This window comes from Hesperophylax consimilis, chromosome 9 (genome assembly GCF_061612785.1).
Source record: "Hesperophylax consimilis isolate HC1 chromosome 9, BYU_Hcon_1.0, whole genome shotgun sequence".
Taxonomy (NCBI): domain Eukaryota; kingdom Metazoa; phylum Arthropoda; class Insecta; order Trichoptera; family Limnephilidae; genus Hesperophylax; species Hesperophylax consimilis.
Genome location: NC_142844.1, coordinates 524,640 through 545,755, shown reverse-complemented (window position 1 = coordinate 545,755; position 21,116 = coordinate 524,640). Strand labels below are relative to the sequence as shown.

The window sequence follows — 21,116 nt, the reverse complement described above, 5'->3', positions numbered from 1 at the left end:
CTTCGCTGGTTCGTCAAATTCATAGAAAAAACTTTATGCTTGTCGTACACGTTCGCCCAATGCATTGGGCCCAACGCGCTGGCCCAACGTGTACAGGACAACTTAGCGGTTGCATATTGGCCGGTCAACCCGATTATCGCCGGTTTTCGTGCACACATCAAAGGATCTTAGGGCCAACAGACAAAGAGCCTTCACACGTTGGCTCAGCCTTCAGTTCGCAATATGCATTGCGTATCGCGTCGATTTTTGCATGAATGATTATTTACATTTACGAATTAAGATTATCAATAATTTAATGTGCTGTACAAGTAAATTAATTAATTAATTTCCACATCCATCTAGATTTGACGACCTCCGTTGCTCTCGACTAGCAATATAAAAGTCGCGGGTTTAAATACTGGCGTGCGCAAGTAAATTTTATTTGATGAATTTGTGTTGCTTCAAATTCGTTAATGTAAAAAAATAATATTTAGCATAGGTGCATGCGGCACATTCAAAAGTGGAAGATACTCTCAGTATCACTCTGGTGTAAGACTACCATTCAGAATTAAAACGTTGCTTGAAATGGCTTTAACAGTGTTTGATGACTATATCTAGCCAGGTACTTCCCCACCTTCCTCTTCCCAATTAGTTTCAGCCTCCGATGATGCCGTAGTCTCACTGGCTCCAGACGGTTGGAAGCAGTTGGGACTCTTGTGCGGTATTCGCATAAAAAAGAAGATCAAATGGCCAACCTAAAATCGAGTATTGTTTTTACTGGCGCTGGTTCGGCTGAGCATGAGATTGTATATTTGCAATTGTTATCAAATTAATTGCCATTTTTTCAGCACGCGACAGTTGATTTTTTTTTTTGAAACGGCAAGTCTTCTTGCCGAAAACCGGGCACGGCGTTAACTATTGCCCTGCAAAATTGTAAAAAATATATCATTTGGTTTCAACTTAAGTACCTACTACACAAACAACTATTTATTTCGGGGGAAAATGGTAAAGATGCATTAAAGTTCCATTTTTTCTCAATCGCGTTCCGAGTTTATTTTAAATGTTAGTGTACGGGACCTGCAGGGCCGCATAAGGAAAAAATCTATTAAATATAAGCACCGGCATACAATCGCTTTCATCATTTGTATCGATTAAAATAAAGCATTTGAGGTATTTTATTTGAATCGTTAAAAAATTATTTAAACAACCGTGAAAATAAAGGGATGTTCGTCTCTTGTAGTGTTTTATGTACGTATACGTCTTGAGAAAGACGATATATTCGATATTTGTGATTTGCATAAAATAAGAACGCCTTTATAAAGATATATTAATAATACGCAACTTCTTGCGCCGAATCCGTACGCAGGCTTGGTCGGTAACAATAGACGTCCTCGGGGGAAGAGGCGCCACCCCGCATTTTTTTATTCGAATTTCTTAAATAATTTCGAGAACCTTCAGTATTTTCTAATAGTGTGTAACGTCAACAAGAATCCAGATTAACTCATTAATAATAATCAGCTCGACCTACTTAGGTACGTACTTGCGAGTTACTATGGACAGTTAAATTGTAAGCAAAGCAACCCACCTGCTACAAGCATCTACTTGCCTACCTGCGATAATACGATCGCAAGTCGGTCTGGCACATTACGACAACTCGCCAGAAGGTTCGAGACTATCGTCTATGCGTTAAAACAGCGCGACCGAAAGTTCCCGAAAGACCCAGACTGAGCGATTGGCTCCGATTTAGTCACAATTCATCTACCTACTGTTGCCGCCGGCCGTACAGTATAAATAAGCCCGACGCAGCGAGCAGTCAGTCAGTCATCAATCTGCCGTCAGTGGACAAATCTCACGAGTTATAATCCGCGCACCTTTGCGCGAAGGACAATACACCTGGCTTTGCCCGTACAATCATGGACTCCATCGGGACATCATCATAGCGCCTTGGCCCCGGCCGCCGTTCCTGGCCAGCGCTACATGGATTACAGCGCCCTGGTTCCAGCGTCTCTGACAAGCGCTTCATCCACGCCATCATGACCACCACGAGGACACGCAGCATCCTTACTGGTCTACGCAGCTCCCGCTCAACCGCCTACAAGGTCCACCGCACCTTCGGCCTTCCCGTCAACACTGGAGTACTGATTCCCAAGATCGCCAGTGTCTGACAGTATACGAGTCCCAGTCACCGGCACCCGGCGTCGACTCACTGACCCGCGCTTGACCAGCCGTCACAGCCAGCATCCGGTGAATACAACACCAGTCCTACATCAACTCTCATCACGGCAAACTGACTCACCAATAAATACTGTGACCTTCACGACACCGACTTTTATTTCGTGCCTCTCACCAGATCCCCAAAAGTATAATGCTAATTCTCCCAAAATAGTGCTAGATGCACCTAATTCAATTCTTCTAAGAATCCATTTTCTAACTCGAATACGACGTTTTGTGCCTTTTCAATGACATGCGATATGACTAGCATCATCAGCATACACATTATGTGAATATTTTATTCATGAGTGAAACAAATATTCTCTATAATGTTGGACGGGGAATTGATCCCTGAGGGACTCCTGTTGACACGTTTTTAGCCTTGCTTTATGTTTGGAAGAGCTTCAATTCGATTTTTCGATTTCTTAAATTGTTTTTAAATAGTAAAATTGTGTCTCAAGCAGATACTGAATTAGCTTAAATGTAGCATTATTCGGCCAATATACAAAGGGGGAAAACACATGAAAATATAAAACTATAGACCAACTAGTTTATTGCCAGTTATTGAAAAAATTATAGAAAAATACATCTCCGTGTATTTCATAAAATACTTAAAAAGATTTTTCATTATTGATCCCAACCAATACCGATTTCAAAAGAAACAAAAGCACTGAAATATTATTATTACAGGACTTTTTCAAGAACTCAATAATAAAAAATATATATTTTGGTCTTATTCATAGACAACTCTAAAGTGTTTGAAACTAGTGATCCCATTGGAGGCGATCGGAATTAGGGGAAAATTATTACAACTTCTTAAATGGGTAATTACCGGACATAGCACAGTTATAGGTTTTTTTTAATGTCGAACATTCGATTTGAATGACTTAGTTGACTGACAGTCCTGCGTATATGTTCACAGGTGGCTTTGGGCGGTTACATGCTATGCAACAATTCAACGAGTGCCACGTTAGAACCTTTGTAGTCGCATTTGTTGCTGATTCTGTCGGAGAAGTACTCGAATCAATACAGCGAATCTATTTATAACGATTTTTTCTGTTTGCCCATTATTATTTAAAATATGCTTATTGTTATTTGTTTTTAGGGTTTTATGCTGTGACATGATGTCACACATCTGCCCTGATGATGGACACTATAACGTTGTCCGAAACGTTGGATAAAGAAGTAGTTAGTGCAACACGGCATAACACCCAAAAACAAATAACAAATATACTTTTGGCCGTGAAAATCTTAAATCATATTTGGGAATCATATAGTTTAACGTTCTTTGTCCATATTTATTTGTATGCTTAGGTACAATAATTCGTTTCGAAACAGTATTAAAATGTATGAATGAGAATGAGGCAAGGAGTGTGTGACAAGACAAGAGTCGTTTGGCGGTCCGTCAGTAAGTAAGTTAAGTTTTTAATTATTTTAAGAAATGCACGGACCTACATTGAAGAATATTTTCCGTGATTTAACAAATATATAATTAATTCCAAGTAGATAAAAACTTGATTCCGCACACCTTCAAACATACCTTAATACCACGGCGTAAATGCGCGCCCCGTGTATTTATCATATTTTAATTTTATTTGTTGTGTTTTAAATAGGTACATAGTTATATATGTCCTGGTACAATGCTTATACATGCAGGGCGGTTCTTCCCTTAGGTCAATTGGTGTTTGATCCCCCAAAATTATAAGACAACAATAATAATTAATTATTGAACTAATAAACAACTGGTCTTATTCTTTATTTGTTTGAAATGTACCATGAAATAGCGGCGGCGGCGAGCGATAATCAGTGACATCTATTGTCTCTAATAGAAGCTTTTATTTACAAGTCCACATGATTCACTAATTTAATGAACGTCCTCGGCTTTAGCATCTTCTGTCCCTATGTGCGCCATAGAATAAACGAGATGGCACTATGTCTTTCGTCTCAGTAAAAATTAGATCTCGAAGAAAGCTTAGGGACGCTTAGGTCATGGCCGTGAGGGAGACAGCACGATGAATTGATAAACGTAGAGTCGCTTCGCACCACGGAACCACCATACTTTTAGCTTCACACCCAGTATATTTGGATACTGCGGACGGGCGTTTCAAACTCTTATTTTAACTTTAATTTTGTGCACAACTACATTAAAACTTAATCTCTTTAAAATAATTTGCCGTACGTACATTGACTGTGTACTTATTTACAGTTTACTATATTAACATGATATGTATTGAGTCGCGGACTTATGACATACTTACCTACAAATTTGATATAGATAATAATATATGGGCCTTTTTTACAATATCACATAAAGATTAGTCACACATTTTTTTTAAATGACCAACAACACCTGGATCTGTAGAGCCGCCTCTGTCTACATGTATTATTTTTAAATTAGTTTATGTGTTCTTCAAATTTTTTTTCTGGTAATTCGCCAAACTTTTTCATTGCTCGTCAACGTCAACGATTTTCGACTCTCTGTTTTTTTTCTGAAGCATCTCATATCATTTCTTTTCATAGACTCATTTGCGTGTTTGTACTACAGGTTTACATTACCTATTAGAAATACAATTGATGTATGGAAACATTCATTTTTGTAGTTAAATCTAATTTTGTAGAATTCTTATTTTGTGCTTACAGGCTTAGGGTCGATGCCACGACTTGCTCTGTATTCCAAACGGATGAACGGACGTTATGGCCCAGCATGGCATGACAAGAGGTATGGTGCTACTAAATGATACCTCTAGGTCTCTTGACATTTTCAACATTGGCCTTGAAGATTTCAAAGTCATTTTAGGCAAGAACTCTAAAATATCGGTTATTGTAAAATGTTTCATTTATAACTTTGTATATTTCATGTGTATTGTAATAGGATTCCATCTATCTGTATATCACAAAAAATGGTATTACAGTTCTTTTGAAGTTCACTTGGCGTGTCGCACTTTCACAAAGTTGCACTGAACAAAACGGCATTTTTAATAAAACGAGGACGAAATGTACTCGGCGACAACAGAAACTCGACTAAATGAACGAAATCTTTACGAATTGAAATCACGCTCAGTAATATAATAATATTTTGATGATTTACATATCGCCGTTTTTATGCAAAAGCACCTCAAGGGCGCTACCGTAGACCGCGATCCGCCGACGGTCGGGCGCCCCCCAAAGCACATCTCCTTATATTCTATTATCTTTGATTGCACACATTTTTACTGAGAATGTGTTTAGGAATGTGCTTATTCTTCAAAACAGTGATTTTTTGTTTTTTTTTTTATAATTTATTTTGTATTTTGAGAAAAAGTCAGTTCGGAGTCCAATGTTACTCCTAAATATTTCATTTCAAATACTTCTTTCAAAGCTTCACCGTCTTTCAATGTATCTGTTTTTGTTGGTGTTAGTCGTTTTCCAATGTTCATAAATTAGGTTTAATTATAATTATTTATAATTGCTTAAATTTAAATTAGGTTTAATTCAATTTTAGTTTATTTTCTTCAGTCAAATTGATATATTATTTAAGTTTTCATTTAATTTAAGTTATTCTGCAATAAGGATCCGGATCTTATTTTCAGTGAAATTTAAATCATTATTTAAAAAAAAATATTTCAGGAACATGCCGACCAGGGGTCAAAATCGCGCTAGCGCTTAAATCCGCCACTGTGGGACAGTCCCGGACCGGGCCCGCATGGGTGTGCCGCCTTAAGTGGGTTTTTTAGGTGTATGGTGTGCCAACGGGCTGGGCTGCGGTCTGCTACCAGAATAAAGTACTTAAAAAATATATTTTCATAGACTTGCAACACCTTTTTTGGCGGGATTGACATTTGGATCATAGAAAATGTTGCTTAGCCGGCGTCATTTTTCTTTGGATTCTCTCGAATTCTCGTTCATCGGTTCTCGGCTCGGTGTTGTACGTTATCCTGTCTTTTATTTTTCTACGCCATTACCGGGTCAAACGGCTGAAAACTGCCGATTGCGGTTTAATTACCTTTAAGACCAATCTGTCTGCCGTGAGATTGTTTAGTATTTGTAATTTAGGGAGATAAATAAGTCGTAACATGGAGGGGGATGAAAATAGCGTGACGATGGTCGACGTACTGAAGGAACAAGAGGCTTTCGAAGAAGATGCCGAAGCTGTACTGGGAGCTAGTGACGATAAAAATTGCACGTATCCATTGGTAAGGATCGAAGAAAATTTTATTGCGTTTATATGTATATTTGGTTCCGTGCATAAAAATGTCGTTGAATTGATTTCCCTATCTAAAACCGCCATAAATTCCTTCTCATCGAATTTACGAAACTCATCTCAACATTTTCGGACCTTTGCATCTTTGGTAAAGGTTACGAATTCCGCTTCACTCTTAATACGCAATATTTTACTTTCAAATAAATGGATTTAGCTTTATTAATTCAAAACATGATTTATTATGTCGGGGGAGACGGAAAAATAAGCACTTTTAATTTTAATTTCGTTTATTAAGTCACTTACGCGATATGTCACACGAGATTTCAAAGAAACAAAATAATGTGACATTTGCCGAAAATACCACAACTAGTTATTTACCTAGCCAGTGCGCGGGTTAGGTACAGTACCTACCTACTAACTAATTCAGTTAAAGAAAATAAAATCTTGAAAATATTAAATTAATATATATATAACCTAACCTAATCTGTGATTTTCTATAGCAAAAAATGCCCCTTTAATAACGCCTGCTCGCGTCCCCTTTAGAGTTACATCCCAGTTTTCAAATAGTATGTGGGCTACGCTAGGTTTGTATAGACTGGTTTGTGATTTAATTCTAATACCTATTTTCCATGTTCTAACCTAACCTAACCTAAACGGAATACGTTTAATCACATTTTATTCTATTTGTTTGTTATTCGGGTTATTTTATTTAATTATCTGTTGATTATTTGTTATAAATAATACATTGACTTACATATTAATATGGATTAATTATACACGATGATATTATTTATTTAATATGGCAATACTAATTTTTTTTGGTTGGCAGCAATATCTATGAAATATTTTGTAGGTATGAATTACGATATTATGAATATAATCCAACTCTTGATATGAACATAGTCGCTTTCGGCGGCGCCGCATACTAATTGACATATCGCGTAAGTGACTTAATAAACGAAATTAAAATTAAAAGTGCGTATATTACCGTCTCCCCCGACATAATAAATCATGTTTTGAATTAATAAAGCTAAATCCATTTAGTTGAAAGTGAAATATTGCGTATTAAGAGTGAAGCGGAATAGGAGAAAATTAATGCATCTTTTTGTGATTAGAAAATTTTACCCAAAGGAGCTTGCTTTCTTTAAAATGATTTTTAAGTGGTTTTAAAATTTTCAAAGTGAGATTTTCGCATCTGCTATTTAGACCTTAATGTACATAAGGTTTGAAACGCACTAGGCAGCCAATGCTTGCAGGCAGTGTAGAAGCCACTTACATTAGCTAGTCGTACTGGCAGCTGGCCCCCTATATCAACTAGCTTCCGCAGCCAGCGATCTTTGGCTGCCTAGTACGTACGCCTGAATACATTTTCATACAAAATTGTAAATCATGTTGGCCGGGCAGCCTGGCTGCCTAGCGCGTTCCTAACCAAAGATCAAGTGCATTTTATCAACTGCGAATTAATAAAATTTAAAATCTAACATTTTATTGCTTCATCAACTACACGTCCCACCAAATCTTTGTTAAAAATAAATATTATCTCAGCAGATTTCGGATTCCTATTTTGACCAGTGTAAGAAAGACATTAATAATGTATTATTTATTTCAGGGCTACATAAAAAGGCAAGCCTTGTATGCCTGCTTGACTTGCTGCCCTGAGTCAGTGGATGACCCATCCCTTCGCTCCGGAGTGTGCCTGGCTTGTAGTCTCGCATGCCACGAGAAGCACACCTTCGTCGAACTGTACACTAAGAGGAACTTCCGATGCGACTGTGGCGGGCCTAAATTCAAATCTAAGCCTTGCTCTTTTACGGGCCAAAAATCAGAACCAAATTCTTTAAACCAATACAACCAAAATTTCTCTGGGTTGTATTGTGTCTGCCACCGACCTTACCCAGACCCTGACGCAACTGAACCAGAAGATGAGATGATTCAGTGTATTGTTTGTGAAGATTGGTTGCATTCCCAGCATTTAGATTCTAAATTGCCACCTCCTGATCAATACGCTGAAATGATTTGTCAGACATGCATGGCCAACAATGAATTCTTGGATGATTATTTATGCTACGCAGTTTCAGTTGAAAACAAAACTGACAATGATGTCAGCATGGAACTGAATGTAACTACTGATGTTTCTGAAAATGCAAACGAAAAGTCGATTGAGCAGTCTGAAAAAGTCACAGAAACCATAAATCCGACTGAAAATCCACAGTCTGTGGTGGGCGAAGTTCTTGTTTCCAATAATGAGATTAGTTCTGCCAAAGACCAAGTTGAGTCTGATGCAGAATTACTTTCCGGCTCAGGTGACCTTATCAAGCTCAATGTCCCAATCGGAAATTCGGAGAGTGAACCAGATGCTAAAGATGGCATCATATCGAAGATACAAACTAACTCATCGGAATCTGAAATTAATGCTCAATCTACCGAATTAACATTTTCAGAGAGTCCTCCAAATGATATTTCGACAATAAAGCCTGTTGATGAAGGAGAATCAATGGAGGTTGATCATCCTTCAGTAATAGAAGCAATAACATCAGAAAATGCAGAAGTCATCACTCAAAACCCTGATGAAAAAACTACAGAGAAAATTGTTCCCGATAAAAGTGACACCGGTGAAAAATCTGAATTTGATGTTGAAATCCCCGTTGCTGTTGACAGCTCTTTAGTTTCAAACCCTGACGGAGAAATCAATGCAGAGAAGGTTGTGAAAAATAATGATGAAAATACAACTCCCAAAGATTTGATTGATAATATTACTGAAACTGAGCCTGTAAAAGATACTGATAACATTACAATTCAAGAGTGTGAGGATAACTCTGTAACTAAGTTATCTGCTGAAAAAGATATTAATAATATTAGTGAACCTGAGTTATCTGCTGAAAAAGATATTGATAATATTACTGAACCTGAGTTATCTGCTGAAAAAGATATTGATAATATTACTGAACCCGAGTTATCTGCTGAAAAAGATATTGATAATATTGCTGAACCTGAGTTATCTGCTGAAAAAGATAGTGATAATGTTACTGAACCTGAGTTATCTGCTGAAAAAGATATTGATAATATTACTGAACCCGAGTTATCTGCTGAAAAAGATATTGATAATATTACTGAACCAGAGTTATTTGCTGAAAAAGATATTGATAATACTAATCCAGGGTTATTTGCTGAAAAAGATACTGATAATGTTACTGAACCGAAGTTATCCACTAAACAAAATATTGATAATATTACTGAATCTGAAAAAGATATTGATAATATTACAAATGAAAAAATCAGTTTTGTTATTAAGGATTCTGAATTAGCAGCTGAAAAAGTTAATGATGTTGATAATGTTACTGATCAAAAAAAAAGTCATAACATCACTGATGCTGAAAATGAGGGTACAGCAGAAAAAGCTAGTGATGTTATTCCAGACATAATAATTCCAGCTGAAAAGGATATCTATAATGTTACTGAACCTGAGATTGTAACCAAAAATAATACTGATATTGTCACTGAAAAACCTGTTGAAAATGGAAATGATTTTTCATCAAAGTTAGAAGTGGAAACAATTGACAAAATTACAGAAGAATCGAATGTCAACATTGATATAGAGCCAGAAAACAAAGCTAATTCAAATCCAGATGGCACTGATTTCCAGGAAAATGTAATGTCTGTCGATGCAGTTATTGATTCTAAACCCCATTCTGAAAGTGGTTCAATTGTGAACAATGAATCAAAAGACAACCTTAATATTGATAACACAAGTTTGGAAGCTACAAATTCCATGGCAAGTGTGGATTCAAACCATTCAGCAATTCAAGGGCCAAACTCAAATGACACCAAACTGCGTGAGGAGGCAGAATTGAATGTTATCACTCCAGATGAAGCCCAATCTGTACAAATGAGAGACGTCAGTGCAAATAATTCTGGAGAAGATGATGTCGTTGAACAGTCTAAAATAAGCGAAACGCCTGAAGTTGCAATTAGTGATAAAAATGATGCTGCTTCCAAGGAATCGGCATCTGCGATGACTGATGTCACATCCAACACTGTTTCTGAAATGGTTGAATTGATGGATACATGTGAGAAACCATCAGATGTTAATAACACAAGTGAATTAGCATGTGATAAAACAGAAGAACCCCCCGTTTCAAATCAAACTCTCCAACTGAAAGGTGATATTGGAGAAATAGGTACAAACCACGGAAGTGAAATAATACCAGACTCCAATGAAAAACCTGTTGATTTTGTGCCAATTATAGAAAATACCCAAATTTCTGAACTTGTAACCCCTAACTCAAATATTAAAGATGCAGAACCCAAAACTAATGAAAATGAAACCAATAGTGAAGTAAAAGACAAGAAAAGAAAATTGGAGCATGATCATGTTACTATTAGAGGAATAGCCAAGAAAATTAAAAGTGAAGTAATGGACTGCATAAGACCCGCAACTTGCCTGAGGCTGAATCGCAAGGGAGCGGCTTTCTGGCCTTCAGACTGGCGTTCAATGCTTTGCTCCTGTCCAACTTGCTTGGACATGTACAGCGAAAGAAAGGTTTCATTTCTCATCGATGTGGAAGATACCATTACGGCTTACGAACATTTGGGAAAAATTAAAACTGAAACCTCCTCTTCGCAGTATGAGAAGGGTATGGATGCATTATCTTCCTTGGGCCATGTTCAACAGATCAACGCTATTACGGAATACAACAGAATGAAAGAGAAATTGCTAGAATTTCTCAAAACGTTCAAGGACAAGAAGGAAGTGGTCAAGGAAGAAGATATTAAAGGTTTCTTTGCGGGTATGAAACCAAAAAGGGAGCCAGATGGAGTTTACTTCTGCCAATAACTCTTGCTTTTCATTTCTTACTGTGGTAGTCGATGAATACATACGTTTGATTGATTGCAGTCATTATTTATGGCACACATGTTTTACACCAGAATGCATTTTTAAATAGTCACAAGTGTCTTGCGATACTTAATTGATTGTTCATTATTTCAGTAGGGTTTTTGCTTTCTGTAACTGTGTTTTGAATTATACCAAAATTATTAGAGAAAATATGAATAAACCATTGGAGTGATGAGTGTAAGTTGGTGTTGTTTCTCTACCAACAAGTCTTTACCTCCTGAAACAAGACTTCATTTTATTCTTTCGATTTGACTGCACAAAGGGCTTATAGCCAATTTGTTTGCTTATATTATAATTCCAAATTAGTTACATAAGTTTGCTAGTTTTTGATCACATTCCTTGGTTTCACTTTAAAAATATGAGTCTCTTCGACGTTTACTTTAAATTAAATGTGTAATGTTTATAAAAGACAATGATAATAATTATTACTTTTTAAGTGTCTTTATTTCGAGTCCCATTGTCAAAAGTAAAAATAAGTAAAAAATAAAAAACATGCAGTTGTATGGATTATTTTTAAGTACAGTTTTGTTAATTCTTAATAATAAACTAACATTGATAATTCATTCTATGTTTTATTTTATTTTATAAGTTTTCTTCATCTAGTCAGTCTATTGGAAATTGGAATTGAAGTATTTGTGGTAGACGGGGCTGGTGATGTCCGTTCTTGTAATATTGATGTTTGTATTGCATGCGGACCGGGGGACAGCGGAGAACAACAAACGTCAGTAGTTCATCCCACACACATGCTATATTATAGATGTTTGTATTGCATGCAGTCCGGGGGACTCACCTACAGCAGAATTTCAAGTGAGTGAACTTGGGGCCGAGATCAGATGAAGGGAGAACGACAAACGCCATTGTTCATATTAACTATTTTTTAAATATCGATTTTGTTTTCATGAATGAATGAATTCAGATCTTGGAAGTGGAAATTGACCCACTTCCCGTCATCCGATCGGGTAGATGTTGGTGTAGACTCATTGATAATAATGCATTTTATCAACTTTTCATGGCAATCACGCAACATTCACATTCATACATACTCTGCTATCATTCTAACTCTTGACATGGTCCCACTCAAGTATTTGATTCACTTGATTTTTTCTACCATTCACATTTAATAATAATAATATTGGACAATTTGTATAGCACCACTTTTGTGAGATATCACCTCAGTGGCGCTTTACAGTTTATGCAGGTATTACAAAAAATTAAATATTACAAAAATAAAGTGAAGTTAAGTAAAATGAAGACCAGGCACAGGTGACACAAAGATAGAAGATGGAGACTCTGCAGCAAGAATCCTAGGTGGTGAAGAAACTGGACCAGCTGCTGCAGCGAGAGAGTCCACCAACAGTGCCAGCACGAGGTTCGTCATCCGTCCAGGTATGTGTCTGCTGCTAATAAAGCGCTGACACCATATCCTCACATAGATACCAGACCTTGGCAGCACCGCTGTGACGTTCGACGAATATAGAAGATGGAGATTCTGCAGCAATGATCCTAGGTGGTAAAGAAACTGGACCAGCTGCTGCAGCAAGAGAGTCTACGGCTTCCACCAACAGTACCAGCACGAGGTTCATCATCCGTCCAGGTATGTGTCTGCTGCTAATAAAGCGCTGACACAATATCCTCACATAGATAACAGACCTTGGCGGCCATCCAACCATCTTCTTGACCCTTTCCTGGCTCTAATACCTAAATAAAATAAAATAAAAATTCAACAAAGAAATTAAAAATTACAATTTCTTCTATTGTGTCGTGGTCCAACGATTTCATACCTCTGTCTCGGACTTAGAGGGCTCGCTTATCGTAGGCTATCATAAACAAAATCTTGAACCAAAATCAAAGTGAACAATTGTATGTGTGTCATCTGAAACAAAAAACAAAAATATTAAATAAAATATGGCTTATCTGTTTTATAGGTAGATATCCTCGGTTAAAGAGGTCCCGTAAATCCCGAACTAATGACACCACTTGACACTTGAGGGGCCAAGCTCCGGTCGCATTGAGAGTTTTTGTTCTGGCTTCACTTTTCAAATTTTATCAGTTTAAAATGCTATAACAAATGCAATATCCGGTTAAACGGTAAAAGTTACGAGCATTTCGTGAAATAAGAAGGTAAGCACTATATAAAACAGGGATGTTGAACACTTTTAAGCAATCTCTTAACAAGGGAAACCTTCTGAAAGGATTAAACAAACCGGAGCGGTTAAATCACGTCCGCTCTTCTCCCAACAACCCCGATCCGTATCATATATTCTCCTTACACTCCTATTTGTTCATTCGCTCTAGATGCCCAAACCATCTAAGTGTCCCTTTCTTATTCTTAATCATTATGCTTACATCAGCCTTGCATTCTTTGCGGATCTCCACATTTTTCACACAATCATACATGGTTTTACCACACATACAGTATACTTTCATCCTTCCTCTGCCAGTTCCACGCTTCACTTCCTATCTTTGCATCTTTGGACAATTTTTTGTTAATGCTAACCGTGTTCAGCCCTCCATTAATGGAGTTACCTGCATTTACCCTTCTGTCAATATCTCTGTCAGCCTTCCCATGTCTCGTAAAAATACTTGCCTAATACACAAACTCATCCACCTGCTCCAATTGGGTTTAGTTGGTAAGTCCTTCTTTTTACAAACCCCACACAGGAGGCACTGAGAAAAATAATTTTCCTCGGGGGTGGTGTCATCTTTTGTGATGCTGTGTGGAGGGTCTGTTTACAGGAAAAGGAGGGAGAGGAAATTCTGGGAAGGTATTAGGGTTGGGTAGGAATCAGTGTGTCCAGGAGTAACGGACAATGACTATTTACCTCCCAATGGCGCGCATGGCGATGGGTCAAGAGATCTGTCGAAGGGGGCAAAGGGTCTCCCAAATCAGCCTCTTCCGATCTGGCACGCCACACAGCTGCTGGGTAGGCGCATCCTGAATACACCTCACCCGATGAACCCCGGCTCCCCTTGCTAAGTCACCAAACATAGCGAACCACTTTGGGGTGACCTATGGCAGACCTACTTACTACTCGAATGTTAGGTCTATGGTTTTGTCCAACTTGCGTTAAAAAAATATAAGTAATTCCATTGTCATCGTTCATTTTCTTTTCACGGTGTCGAAGAAAGAATCATTTTTTTCCAATTATAGTTCCATATTTAATGTTGAAAAGCGAAATTAAGTTGATAGATGAAATTTATATTTAAAAACGTTGTGCCATTTTAGATATGAAGGGTACACCTTGCAAAAACAGGCTTGTCCACAAAATGATAATTTTGCAGAACAAAAAGAAGAATGAGCTATTCATTGGAATTTATACTTTATCCACTAGCTGACTTATGCCCGATGTTCCAATTTTAAACAATGATGTTAAATGGTTTGAGGTTGCGAATTCTAGACAACTGGGTGCATTTAAATAATGTTATTATATTTCCTTGGGCATTCCCAACCTCTTCAACCATTCACTTTCAAGTCATACAATTCTCCTTACCTCTTTGTTCATTATTTACGTCTCATTTTAAAAAAAAAATTGCATTAGCTCCACACAGGAGGTCCTGAAGAAAATAATTCCCCCTCAGGGCCTATGTCATCTTTGGGGATGCTGTGTGGAGGGTTTTTTTAGGAAAGGAAGGGGAGGAAAAAAGGTATGAGAGATGGGTAGGAATCGGGAGACCGGTATGTCCAGGAGTGACAAACTTATGAATCCATCGCTCCAACTGCGGTGCAAGGCAATGTTCTGAGAGAGTCTCCCTCAACCGGTCTCTCCTGATCCGGCCTGCCACCCAGTCGGTGGGCAGGTGCATCCGTTGTCAAGACTCGGACAAACCTCTCCCCATGAACCCGGGCACCCCCGCTAAGTCACCAAACGTAGCGAACCGTTTGAGGTGACGTGTGGCAGAGGTGTTGGTTATATGGCTGTGGTGTTGTGCACCATCCCATGAAACCAGTGTACTCCAAGATTGAGAACCGTTGAGGTTCTCAGCAAGCAAAACACACGACGTAAAAGCACAAAGGAAATATGTAACTGATAGTTCCAATGTCGTATTGTCAACGCTTATTGACACAGAAAATGTATGAACAGAATAGCAATGAATTTGTAGTCAACTTATTTTTGTTTTGTATATGATGATAATGTGCCCATTTTGTACAGTTTTATACACAATGAGCTGATTTTTGCCTCGATAAACTTTCTTCATTTATGAAGCAATTAAATCAATTTTGCTAGTTTTAATGATACCATTCTTCAGCACTTTTTCTGTAGAACAAATTGGCATTCAAATCACACAAATAAAATCACAATGAACCTGTTTTTGCCACGCCCATTTAATATGCGATTTAGTACCTAAATCTTAATTAATAGATTATTTTTCGTTATTATATTTTTGTTATCTTTTTCAAAATTCAATTCTAGTCCCAACAAACAGTATAACTGAAGACAAAGGCTCTCGGTGATTAACAAAATATGTATTAACATACCAACTGTACCCCGCCACAGTATATAAAAGTCTGGCTCAGTCTGCCTGTACAGATAGAGAAAAAATAGCGCATTTTGCTTTTACGTCCAACAGATGGCACTGTTTTTCAAAAAAGCACATTTTCTACCTGTCACAGGTGACATCTACATAATATAAACACACATATTCTAATGCAACGTTGTGTCAAAATTTCAAAGCAATCAATGAAGAACTTTCGGAGATTTAAGATTTTAAACAAATAAACATTCTCACATTTTTATTTATATAGATTTTTATAATGTTGCTAAGCAAACCATTTTGACCTAAATTAAGTCCAGGCGCACATGAGCAACTTTAGTTGCGGCAACTATTTCAAAAGCCATATAAATTTTTTAAGACGGGATGAAATATCACTAGGGATAGTGATATTTCATCGCCTCATTATTGATGCAGCAACAAAACTGTTATATTTTAACTTGGTCTCTTTCTCGCACACAATGGTGTGTTTAAGTATACAAAACATTGATAACACCGCCATGACCTGTACTCTAAAATACAGAAAAGATGAGAAGAAAAAGATTCATGGAACATACAATAAAAAATTGTGTACATATTTTAAAACTGTTTATTTTGAGTGTAAATACAATGGTCTCTCACAAACATCATAATATTCAAACAAATATAATCAAATAAGTAATGAACGGATGACCTTTGCTGGTCGGCCTGATTGAGGGTTGCACAGAGATGGACTAATTTACTTGGTCGAAAAAAGGCTCGCTCTGGAACGGAACTATTAACGAAAATACCAAAAAGTTTGGATCAACCTTAGGAACGCCAAACTCCTGCAACATAGACCTGTGTAGTGTGCCGAGGGTAAAAAGCCCACAAACGAAATGTACGTATTAATGTCAGATTACCATATGGACATGCCGGCGCTTTGGAAGACGATTGTGGGCTCAAAGTCGTGCTCCCTTGTTGGGACTAGACACCCCTAACCCAACCAGATTTTACATTGAATGTCACGAAATCCAATCAACTGACCAAAACACTTCACCCTTCTATATTTTAAAATAAATAATGCCTGCGCCACGAGGTAACATCCCACAAGAAATGAATCTATGTATAACTCACTATTTTACAATTCACTTTAAAAACAACCCAAAAGATCATTGTGATTTTATTTAGAACTCCTTTGGACAGAAGTAATCTAAATTTAAATTGACCAAAAAGACTTAAAACACAGCTACGTATACAAAATGTTTATTTTCCACTCCGCATTAGTACAAAAATTCAAGTATCTTCTGTACTCCCTACTTCAGCTTGTTTTATAGCAGTGAAGTGTTAGGCCTATGGGTAGTTGGCCCGGCGCAACAGTTTCATCACTGTTGTGATGTACGAGTGCGTGAAACAGTGATGTCACCCGTGCACGTCCAGCCTCACTGTTTTATTATTAACTATAATTAAATGAGATAGCAATATGCATTGATAAATAATGTGGCACGGCGATCTGTCTAGGATGCGGGGGGCACCTGACCGTGTTCCAGCAGAAACCCGAGGATGGATATTATGACAAGTAAAGGATGTCGTAGTGGCCGGGGCGGTACAGGAGGTGAACCAATGGCGGGGTGCCGTCGGGGAAGTCGTGTCCAATAACCTGGAAACAATATTCATACCTGTTTATCATAATATAGATTACACAACCTTTATTTAAGCTGCCAAGACATGAGTGGTATCTATAAATATCAATGAATGGAGGATTTAACAAAAATTCAAAGTACATTAGCAACAACTAAATGAAAATGTTAATGATGTTTTCAGTACAATCAGAAATGTCATGAATCAGATTTAGTTGTCAGGATTCCTACCCGATAACACAACTTGCCAAAAGTAAATATCTCTTAAGCCGACCTAAAAAGCAACTGAGGCATCGACCATAACTATATAACTCATTTATTCTTAAACTATATAGTGTCATGGAATATTCTCATTATCATAATTCTCACCATAATACAAAATGCACAACTTTAAGAGACCGTGTCAGGCTGGGAGACTCTACGGTTGTTCGTGGTCTTTGAAGAATATCTCCGAAAATTGCCCAAGGGGGTTAATAAAACCCAAACTAAGAACCTATTTTGTAAAGTAGGTCATAGTTTGGGTAGTTTAAAAAACTAGTCTAAGGGCGTATTTTAGAGTTTATTTTAATAATTTTTGCGGCATGTCTCATACCTCTACTAATAGTACATACCTCTCCTCCCTCCCCGCGATCCATATAACGAACGGTAACTCCTATTTTCAAGGCAGAACACAGCGCTATTATATGGATGTGATCAGATTCCTTATACATTGGCTCAACTTCCTGCAACAACAAAATTATATATGAAATATAATAATTCATATTTGAAAAAGACCAAAAATTTTGTAAAAGGTCGTAACACGGCATATACATTATGGAATTAGCACAGCGATAGTGACATGTAAAAATAAATAAAGTATTTTAGTTATCTGGCAGTACCTGGTGGCAGAACTCTGAGATAGTCCGGTCACCTTCAATGAAGTTCTGGTAAAAGTCTTGATCAGTCTGAAGCTGACCCGACGTTATCAGTCTCAAGTAAACCACAACGTAGTCAGAGTAACTCTGCTCATTGAATATCTTATGCAGCTCTTCTCGGGAACTAGTTGTGGCATCTTTTCCAAAATCCGCTCCAACTCTTTGCAAGACTTCCATAAACTAGAAAACACAAATAGTGCAGGGAATGCTTTCATTAACAATGTGATGCCCAACTGAGACATCCTGATGAAGTTTGTATGAAAGATACTTAAACCATAATGACAACTAGATTTTGTGTTTGAATGGAAGATAAACATAAATTTACTCACGGTGTCATAGAAGTCTTCAACTGTGAATTGCGAGAAGCCTAACGCCACGAGCTCATCCTTGGATTTTTCGGCATAATTGTAGAACTTGTCATATTCGCTTTTATCAGTCAGGAGGTGCTCGAGGTACGCGTACGAAAATGCCCTAAAAAAGCAATTTCCATCCGGCCGGGTTCGACGAATACATCTGTATTTTGACGACAAATAATTTGCCTTCAAACAATACACAGGATCATCTGAATATTCTTCTTTTAGCGTCGATAAAGACTCTTGATCTCCGATTAAAGGTATATTATCTGAAATCTAACAAATTAGTCAAATCGACTGCAATTTGGGTGGCAAACGAAAAGTGATAATTTACTATATTATATGGATTTTACCTCCTGTTCAATTTGCCTTTGTTGTTTCATAATAAGTTCATCTTGGTTAATCGTTGGTTCTGTTGGTTTGCCGGCGCATCCAGCAACATCCTCACAACTCGCCATTTTTATTATTTTTCAAGTAAAAATGACAAATGAAACATTCCGCCGTTTTACACGCGCCTAACTTCAGGTTGGTGTTCATAAATATACCATAATATATATGTTGGTGTTGATACTATATTACGATATACATCGATATACACATGTTCAGTAAGTTCGCGTGTATATACAGTATACATGCTAGTGATGGGCATGCTCGAAACATTTACATGATCGAAATATTTTCATCGAAACATCAAAAGAACGGATGATCGAATTAATCGCTCGGAGTTTTAACGGAATGGAAGTAACGCCTCTAATTGTACAGATCTTTACTCTATGATCCAGAATTGGGGATCGGGGATCGATATATATTATATGAAAAAAGTATCGTGTAAAACACCTATAGAGCGTGAGCACACAGAGAGCGGTCAGGAGTTCCGAGTTCCGAGTTCTGCGTTCGGCGTTCATTAGAATGTACTGATACTATAACAACAACGCACACAGCGGGCAGTCAGACCGCGGCGGTCAAAACGGAACGCCGCGTTCTAAGAGTTCTTTTGCCGCCGAGGCAGAGAACGCCAGAACGCCGCGATGTTTGAGGTTTCAAACACAGAAAAGTTAATTGAATTGGTTAGGGAAAGGAGTTTGTTATACGATTTAAGTGATGTAAATTATAAAAAACGCGAAAAAAAAGTCGAAGCTTGGTTTGAAATTGCTACTAGTAAATTTAAATTTTAAGTAAATTTTATTATTAGTAAATTCGCCTTGTTCTTCTCGCGTTGTGTTGATTAGGTGCACCCAATACTTTCTTTTCTTTTTAGAAGCTGTTAAGCTCCACAAGAGCAATATATTTTCACGGATGATGAACTTTCTAGTGACATGTTGCATATGCAAAGACCCAAACGAAACTAGAACGCGAGAATTTGAACGCCGCTTGTGTGCGTTGGAACTCTTGAGCGGTCAACGGTCACTAGAACGCAGAACTCTGACCGCTCTCTGTGTGCTCACGCCCATAATGTTTTGTCCGGGCTGGGTATTTCCTTTTCCTTGTTCGATAGGAGGCCGGTACTGGTTTGAAACACACACGGGTTTTTTTACGATAATTTTCTTTCTAAACTAGGGTTCAATTCGAGACGCAAGTCCTCCAATCATGCACGGGTTTATAATCACCAATTGAGCGGGTTGCAAACCCGTGCACGATTGGAGGACGCGTGCCTTCCATTAAATACGAGTTTAGAAAGATAACAAACCTGCTTCCTATTAAAGTGGAAAATGAAATACGCGTCCGGGGCTTAACATTGGTTACGTACTACCTAATATGATTTGATATATCCGCATTTGGGATTATGCGATTCTTTGGTAATTGTCAAATGTTGGAATGGTAGTTATTAAGCAGGGTACTCACCAAGAGTGTAGCATGTAACGTAACTGATACTGTATCAATCTGCAAGTGGGTACGGCTCGTCCACGGTAACCGCGTATCCAGCTACGAGCTCCCGGATCCGCCTTTAGTGCTCGCAGTGAAACCACCGTCGGCGGGTCGCTGCGAGCACACTGCGCTCCACCCGCGAGCGGCTCGTAGTAGGCTCGTGCCTACGTACTCACTTGATACAGTATCAGATACGTTACATGTTTCACGGTTAGGTGAGTACCCTGCTTTAGATGTTTAATTAAAATATTATCTACCAACTGAAGAAGCCATGAGTATGTGAACAATTCATTCATTTTTTAGGTCACGATTTACGACGCCAGTACATTCAGTGTGTATACAATGGTATTCTGACTTATAATAAATTGAGAAGGTAATAACTCAAAAAACCTTAAACCTTATAAATTACCAATTTATTATTAATAAATTGATAATTTTCTTTGCGTTTTTTTGCGAAAAAGCACCTCGAGGGCGCTGTATTAATAATCTAAGGTTATATATATGAGGGTTACTAGAAGAAAAGGTATTAATCATGTATTAATGTTCATTCGTTTGACATATGGATATTGTCCCCATAAATAAACCACTCCATAAATAAACCACTCTCTAGATCGATATCTTCGGGCTTTT

At 37.8% G+C, this 21,116-nt stretch overlaps 2 protein-coding genes across 2 annotated transcripts; one reads left to right on the top strand and one right to left on the bottom strand.

Moving 5' to 3' along the window:
- Positions 1-6,064: 6,064 nt before the first annotated feature.
- Positions 6,065-11,750, top strand: LOC149420755 (uncharacterized). Its single transcript, XM_089635203.1, has 2 exons — positions 6,065-6,362; positions 7,980-11,750. The coding sequence occupies exons 1-2, from the start codon at positions 6,243-6,245 to the stop codon at positions 11,202-11,204; spliced, it is 3,345 nt and encodes a 1,114-aa protein (XP_089491329.1). The 5' UTR covers positions 6,065-6,242; the 3' UTR covers positions 11,205-11,750.
- A 4,571-nt stretch (positions 11,751-16,321) lies between these two features.
- LOC149420754 (ubiquitin thioesterase otubain-like) lies at positions 16,322-19,163 on the bottom strand. Its single transcript, XM_089635509.1, has 5 exons — positions 18,974-19,163; positions 18,597-18,896; positions 18,232-18,447; positions 17,965-18,075; positions 16,322-17,373 (listed from the first exon to the last, which is right to left on the bottom strand). Exons 1-5 carry the CDS (start codon positions 19,076-19,078, stop codon positions 17,284-17,286), a joined length of 822 nt encoding a protein of 273 aa, XP_089491635.1. The 5' UTR covers positions 19,079-19,163; the 3' UTR covers positions 16,322-17,283.
- Positions 19,164-21,116: the final 1,953 nt, after the last annotated feature.